Genomic DNA, 8,344 nt, shown 5'->3' with positions numbered 1-8,344 from the left:
TCAGGCAAGTTTAAAGTATGAATAAATCACAAATGTAAATATAAGTAATAAGGTATCATTTTTTGAGTGTTATTGGGATGTAAAACGGGTTGGCACATGATCAAATCTTCCATAAAGCCCTTCGGGCTTTATGGGATTTGATCACGTGACCAACCCGTTTTACATCCCAATAACACTCAAAAAATGATACCTTATTTCTTAAATGTTATCATTGACATTTCAGCATATTGACAGAGGCTCGTTGATGTGAATTGTTGTACATGAAAATTTATATAATTTTAAAACGAAAAATTGTGAGGTTGGAAACACCTTAACGAATAATGTATTGTCTGTTAGAAGACATATATACCCCTCATATAATTTATATCATTTGGCAGTTTTGATCGCTCTTGATTCTGAATCTTTGAAATGTTCCCCTGGGATTTTCGGATCAGAGGTTTTGAGACGGATCAGAGGTTTTGAGATGCTCCCCAGGATTTGTCAATGTGAGTGGCTGGTGTTTCTCTTTCCACAAAGAACCGACGTCCATGTTGAATTCCAATGACTTCTGTCACCAGCAGGGGGCGCACATGGTCGTCCTAGACTCGGAGGAGAAAGAAAAAGTACTCACCAAATATATTGAAAGTAAGAGAACAGGAGGGAATGTAAGTTTAAAAAAATTCCGGAAAACGAAGATTTTTATTTGTTAATTTCTGACTGCCGGAGTCGAGACGTCGTTATACAATAAAGTAAATTAATTAAAAAACTATTTATCTTACAACCTGAACCGTATAATAGTCTCTAAGTTTAAAATCTAATTTATGTAAACATTCCTTTTGAATTACTTACTGCTGAGACGATAACATGCATGAAATTGCGCTGTAGATCTAAGGTTACATAACCATTATATACATATGCAAGAGGAAAATTGCTTAGAAATTACTTATATTTTTTATAATGGCTTAAAATATTTTTTTTTCAACATATATCAAGAAAGAAATGTAAGTACGAGACAGAGAGAGAGAGAGAGAGAGAGAGAGAGAGAGAGAGAGAGAGAGAGAGAGAGAGAGAGAGAGAGAGAGAGAGAGAGAGAGAGAGAGAGAGAGAGAGAGAGAGAGAGAGAAGGCTGACCTTGAATATATTTTAAGGATAAACGTGTTTTTCTTTAAATCTTCAGAAATGCTTTTGCTCTGAATTCACCAGCTGCAGAAATGTAGCCCTCTTATTAAGAAAATTTGAAAGTACACGAAATGCTGTACACTACAAGGATCAGTGGTTCTCTGGTTTTTCTGTTCAACTTTTGCTTTATCTCTGCCACAATCCTCTAACAGACTAAACCTGCATCATTCTACCACATTAACAGAAATTTATTATATTAACAGGGACTTTATCATATTTACTGGAACTCGTTTTCATAAACAGGAACTCTATTACAATAAATGGAACTCTATTACAATAACAGGAACTATAGTACAATAATAGGAACTCTATCATATTAAAAGGAACTCTATTACAATAACAGGAACACTATTACAATAACAGGAATTCTATTACACGAACAGAAACTCTATTATAATAACAGGACCTCTATTACATCAACGGGAACTCTATTACAATAAAAGGAATTCCATTACACGAACTCTATTACATGAACAGGAAGTCTATTACAATAACAGGAACTATATTACAATTACAGGGACTCTATCACATTAACAGGAACTAAATTACATTAACAGGAACTCTATCACATTAACAGGAACTCTATTACAATAAAAGGAACTCTATTACACGAACAGGAACTCTATTACAATAAAAAGGAACTCTGTTACACGATCAGGAAGTCTATTACATTAACAGGATTTCTATTACATTAAAAAGAACTCATTTACAACTACAGGAACTCTATTGCAATTACAGGGACTCTAATTGATTAACAGAAACTGTAATAAAATACTTTATAACAGGAACCCTATTACATTAAAAGAGACTCTATTACAATAACAAAAACTCCATTACATTAAAAGGAACTCTATTATAATATATGGAACTTTACTATATCAACGGAAACTTTATTACAATAATAAGAACTCTATTACACGAACAGGAACTCTATTACATTAGCCGGAACTCTATTATAATAACAGGAACTCTATTATAATAACAGGAACTCTATTATAATAACAGGAACTCTATCACATTAACAGGGACTCTATTACAATATCAGGAACTCTATTACATTCATTGGAACTCCATTACGTTAAATGGGACTCTATTACATTGACAGGAACTCTATAAGATTGCTCAGAGGGAATGGGACATTGAGGCTGAGAAGAAAAACTGTAAGTATTAAGGTAAACTTACCATCTGACAAGAGAAATAACTCTTACTATAATGAGTGTTTGTTTGTTGCTGATTTTCTTTGAGAAAAGGATCAAATAAAATGTCCATATCTGTCAGTTTGTACGTATTTTAATCAAGAATAAGATTTTTTATCAGATATTTTTTTAAAAGGAAAAGGAAATACAGATAAAAATAGATCAGACACTAGTAAAATATCTTATTTACATGTTATGATACGTTTGATAAAAGACATTGATAATGCACACTTAAATTGTTAGAGTGCTTCTATGGATAGACACTTTGAACGTTTGTTATTTTAATAAGATGTTGTTTTTAACCATATTTGTTTTCTTTATATTGTCTAAAAAACTGAAGTTTTAAATACATTCTATATCAGGGAAAAAATATGCTTGCAAAGTAAGCACAATATTCTAAGTGTATTTTTTTTCTCTCCTCAGTTTGTGCAGATTTCATTATGCATGGTGTACAAAGTTCTAAATATAAACACATTCCTAATGCTAAGGTATGTACAGCAAAATAAAGAAAAATGCATCGTTTAGAGTTTGTTTCACGATACATATTAGAATGCCAAAAATGTCGTATCTTAAATATATACACAGGCAATACTTCAACACAAAAATACACTAAACTGTTTGGTAGACTAAAGGTCTCTGATAAGTGGCATAAGGAACTCTTTAATGTGCAGTGTTTAGAGCTTCCTTAATGCTAGACCTCTACCATTAAGTTTCCCTTAAGTAGAGTTTCACTGACTTTGTTGTTGTCTAAATGTTATATTAGAAGTGAGATAAATCACGTAAGAAGTTAATATTATACTTAAAGTTATGTGTCCTTGACCTCTGTTTCGTGTCCTTGACATTATCTTGTACATGTAAGATTCCTCTAGGTTCCCTGCCTCACCAGAGAGCTAATCTGACCACGCCCGCAGGATTCGTCATCAAATCTTCGTCACTTCCGGGAGCGGGGATGGGCGCATGGGCGGAGACCTTTGTTCCGAAGTTCACGATCCTCGGTGTTTATGAAGGGCTTATTCACACGGTAGACAAGAAGGAGGATTTTTATTCATGGCAGGTAAAATTATAAAACGAATCAACCAAAATGAAAAACGAAATGAAGTTGCATATTTTAGTTACATATTCCTAGTCCCCTGTCATTGAAACCAGATGGACTAAAGGTTTCCACTGCTTTCGTTCCTCCCTGTCCGCCTGTTTCTCCGTCTGACTAGCTTCTGTGCATGTTGCTTGACTTTGATGAGTTATAGATAAATTTTTATTTTTGATCCACTTCAATGATTTCTGATAAAATTTTCAATTTTAGAGGAAACCAGATTACACGGTAGGGGACTAGTATTGCTAATGTAACACTCTCACAACGCTTTATTTTTCAGATTCTTTTAATCCCTAAATATTCATTACCTTAAAGTTATTTTGATCAACATGGATCTGATTGTCTTCAGGTATAAAATGTATAACATATTCTGAACTAAAATACATTCTTAACTATTAGGATCGTATTGTTTTCAAAGGTAGATAAACAGGGGACCGATGGTACTTACAACATAGATGCAGAAGATCCGGCCTGTAGTAACTGGTTACGATTCGTTAATTCTCCCGCCAAATATCAACAGGAAAATGTCGTTCCTATCACGTGCGAGGGCATCATCTTCTATATGACGTCACGTGACGTAGAACCGGGTGAAGAGCTTCTGGTCTGGTATGGTGACGGATATGGGAGGTTTTTAGGCGTAAACCGCATACATCCGGGTAATGAAACAATACTTGCTATGGTTAATTGTTTCCATCCGGGTATTTAAACAATCTACTTATCAGATAACTTGACCATATACAATGTGGTCATTAAAACATTTTTATGCCCGCCTGAACAAAGTTTCGGGGGTTTGTAGTGTTTGTCGTGTCCGTCCCTCTGTCTGTCTGTCTGTCTCTGTCTCTCTCTTTGTCTGTTTGTACGCAAAAACTTTAATACTGCACATAGCTTTTTATTTAGTGGAGCTATGAGTATCATATTTCATTTGTGTATTTTTTGTGACAAGACCTTTCTTAGGATAGCACATAACTTGACATTTTGACCTTGACCTAGGAGTTTGACCCAGTTTTACATAAAAATCCAAACTTTTACTTTGGCCATATCAGTCGAACATTGGATACTAGGGTTGTTATAATTTACATATACTTCACATCAATATAATTGTTAAGAGACCTTTCATTGGATACCAACAACTTTGACCTTGGAGATTTTAGTACTTGTGAAAAAACTTTAACCTTGGCCATAACTTTTGAACGGTAAGGCCTAGGACTTTCATATTTCACCTAATTGAACCTTGTGACAAGAACTTTCATTTGATATTAAAATTCTTGACCCTTTGACCTTGACCTTGGAGTTTGACACATTTTTACACAAAAAATCTAACTTTTACTTTGGCTCTAATTTTTCAATGGTAGATTCTAGGAATATCATATTTTAAATATCAAGTCTTCGTGACAAGAGCTTTCTATTGAAACCAACAATTTAAACCTTTTAACCTTAGAAATTACGCATTTACAAGAAAACTTTAACTGGTCATAACTTTTGAATTGTAAGGTTTAGGTCTTTCAAACTTCAATTATATAGTCATTGTGAGAAAACCTTTCACTGGATTTCAACATTTTTAACACCTTGACTTTGACCTTGGTTTTTGACCTACTTTTTACAAACAAATCGGAGTTTGTCCTACCTTTTAAAACGCTTACCTTGGCCGTAACCTTTAAACAGGTGGTGCAAGGGTTTTCTATGTCATATTTGTATTTTATGGAAAGGCCTTACTTTAGGTAGCAACATATTTGATCTGCATTTGAGAAAGCCTAACGTTCGCTATGTTGCCATACGGGGGCATCAGTGTTTCACAAACACATCTTGTTATATGCTTTTGTTTCTTCGGAATTTTTAAGGCGTAAACCCCATACACGTGGGTATATAATTAAACAATTCATTTATAACATGCTTACATTTTTTATCACATGAATGCAATATTTTTTTCCTCAAATTTCTCTATCTTGCCTTTGAATAAAAAAAATAGATACTCTTTCATAAAAAAAAATAATGTGGATTTTATTTAAACACCTTTGATTAATAGTGAAATATTTTCTATCGTTCTACAAATCTGATTTTAAAGTTTTGAAATAGATAAAACAAACTTCACATTGAATCTGGAAAGTATATATTCGCAGTGTATCAAAATTGTTAATTTCTTATTTTATCCAAAGAACAGTGTTTTTGGACTCGAACACCAACAAAGGCACTTATTTTCCTTTGTTCTTTGAATTGAATTGTAGTTTTGCCTACGTTTTATTATGCTCGGTAGAAAATTTTCTGTTGTTACATATGCTACCACGCAAAAAGGATACGCTCCCTTTTTATGTCTTTTGAATTTGGATACAACAGATCAAATTTTATGAATTTTTAGAGCATACAGGATGTAAAGCATCAAATCATTTTGTAAAGGTGTTGTTTAAAACATTCAAGACAAAATACTATTAATCCTTATTCATAAAAGTGAAATATAAGTTTTTGAGTATGATATAATTTTTTTCTTGTCCTTTTCTGTAGAAGTTGATCTCAACGGTTCATTTGCATTTCGTGCCAATGTTTTGACATTTGACGACAATGAAAGACTCATTTTTGATAGCTGGACACCAGTGACGTATCAGGACTGGAATCCTAACGATGAGGGCGAGACAGCAGTTGACCCAATCTTTGGCCTCCTTTTGACTTATCATAACGACGGCAGGTGGCGCTGGGTGACTGAGAGAAACTACACGTACTATACAGGAGAAGACGGACTAAAACTCCCCTTTATTTGTGAGGATTCTCCATTTTATTTGGAGCCAGAAGAGTGTTCTGTTACATAATGATTCATTCTCTTTTAATCAAAATAAACCTTTGTAACCATTATCTTTGTTATATAATTTCATAAAGCATGGTGTATAAAGTTCTAAATCATTAAATGGAGTATTCTTAAGTTAACGTTGGATCGTATATTCGTCTCCTCGGAAGTCATCTAGATTTATCCTCGGATCGTACATTCCTCTCCTCGGAAGAGATCTAACTTTATCCTCGGATTGTATATTCGTCTCCTCGGAAGAGATCTAGGTTTATCCTCATGTTTTAAATAAACTATTGATAGCATGTACACAAATACAGACGGTGCATTATATTGTTTCGTTATTTTCTCAAGGAAACTGACTGGGATCTCCTCGCACCATATATACAAACATTTTAGCACAAAGTGTTGTTTTTGAAATTTCTATCCGTAATCCAAAAAATAAGGGGCAAATATATTTTCCTGGGACGGTCGGTCCAGTAGTCTGTTTGTTTGTTATTTTTTTCCCTGATTTATCTGTGGTAAATCAATTAGCCCTGACTACAGCCTTTAATTGGTTTGAGCTATGAATTTCATATTTCACAGGTTTTTTTCTTTATTTTGACGGTCAATTTCGAATTCGAAATTTGAGCCTTGGTCATATGAACTATGGCTTTAATATTTCACTGGTGTATTCAACGTGTAAAAACTTTTCCTAGGGTAAAAGTATTTTTGACTTTGACCTTTATGTTTGACTCACTTTTAAAGAATTTTTCAAAATTTTATTCTTAGCCATAGCTACTACACGGTTAAATCAAGTGATATCATACTCTTCACGCTTATATTTTGATAAGACCTTCACCTGATTACAAACAGTAATGACCTTTAACCTTGATCTTATGGATTTGACCTACTTTTCAAAAACGTAAACTTTGGAAGTATTTACTGAATATTTAGTACAAGGGGTTAACTATTTTACCGGTTCATTTCTTGTGGTAAGAGCTTCTCTTGAATACCAATATTTTCTTTTTATTTTTTATCCTTTTATTTGGACATCAGACTTTGACCTTCTTTTGAAAAATTTTGGTGATAACTTTTAAATGGTTGATTTTGTGACTTTAATATTTCCCCTGGGTATTCTTTCTGAAATTTTTTCGGACATCATTAAGATTGACTCCTTGACCTTGTCCAGTTTGACCTACTTATGAAAATCTCTAACTTTGGTCTTGAGTATTGAACTGTTGCTGCTTTTATGGTTTTTATTTTAGAAGGTAGACTCAATGTGAGAAACGTTTCTTTTGGTACCAAAACTAGTTTTATATTTACCTTGATGTTTGACCCGCAAATGACTACATTAATCATAAGCCTCTTAGTTTCACAAACTTATCTTGAATTTTTATCATTAGCTCCTAAATTTTTCCTATTGATTTAACAACAAATTTCAAGCTGTAGTCTATCACAGTTTTGGATATATATAAACCATAGTCTACACAATGCATAATAGAGAAAACTTGTCACACATATTGAATCATTTTTTTAAAAAGATGTTGTCTCATAATTGCAAAGGTATTTGCAAACATATTGATTAATGTTAGCTCGCTGTGTTTTATTTGCAAAGTCAGTTTTAGATATAAGATAACATCTTTCAAAAAATAATGAATCAGTGCTTATATTTTTTCTAACTCCTTGTCTTGTTTAACAATAAAGTAGTCTTCATCGAAATTCTCCGTCCAGTTATCTCCATTTATCAGTGTTTGGAAAAAAGAACGAAAATTTTCTATTTTCAAATTTATTACAACACATATAAAGTACATCTTTTACTGAATACATTCAGTATCCCTTTACAGAGCCTTTCAACCCCCCTTCTTTACTGTTTGTTACTTGATGTTAAATATTGAAATTAAGAACTCAGCGATAAAAATTAATTTAAAATCGTCTCTTGAGGGTTTTCATAATCTAAAATCGTCTCATGAGGGTTTCCATAATCCATGGATGATCTTTCGTCTGTTACAAAAAATTAAACAAATTAATACTTCACAGATACATGTATGATAGCATATTTTTTTTTATTTATAAAAACAAACTTTTTTAACTGAAATTTTCACAGTAATTCAAAAATAAAAAAAACTTAAATGATTAAATGATGCTTAC

General features: G+C 32.9%; 1 protein-coding gene across 1 annotated transcript; it reads left to right on the top strand.

Moving 5' to 3' along the window:
* The first annotated feature begins 959 nt into the window (after positions 1-959).
* On the top strand, positions 960-6,272 carry LOC134234103 (PR domain-containing protein 11-like). Its single transcript, XM_062716167.1, has 6 exons — positions 960-980; positions 2,264-2,318; positions 2,778-2,842; positions 3,214-3,408; positions 3,863-4,100; positions 5,941-6,272. The coding sequence occupies exons 3-6, from the start codon at positions 2,795-2,797 to the stop codon at positions 6,240-6,242; spliced, it is 783 nt and encodes a 260-aa protein (XP_062572151.1). The 5' UTR covers positions 960-980; positions 2,264-2,318; positions 2,778-2,794; the 3' UTR covers positions 6,243-6,272.
* The last annotated feature ends 2,072 nt before the right edge of the window (positions 6,273-8,344 follow it).

The sequence above is a fragment of the Saccostrea cucullata genome, unplaced genomic scaffold (assembly GCF_032062105.1).
Source record: "Saccostrea cucullata isolate Sc308-1 unplaced genomic scaffold, CSIRO_AGI_Scuc_v1 ctg7837, whole genome shotgun sequence".
Taxonomy (NCBI): Eukaryota; Metazoa; Mollusca; class Bivalvia; order Ostreida; family Ostreidae; genus Saccostrea; species Saccostrea cuccullata.
The sequence above is the reverse complement of the archived record's forward strand: the minus strand, read 5'-3'. Positions and strand labels throughout refer to the sequence as shown.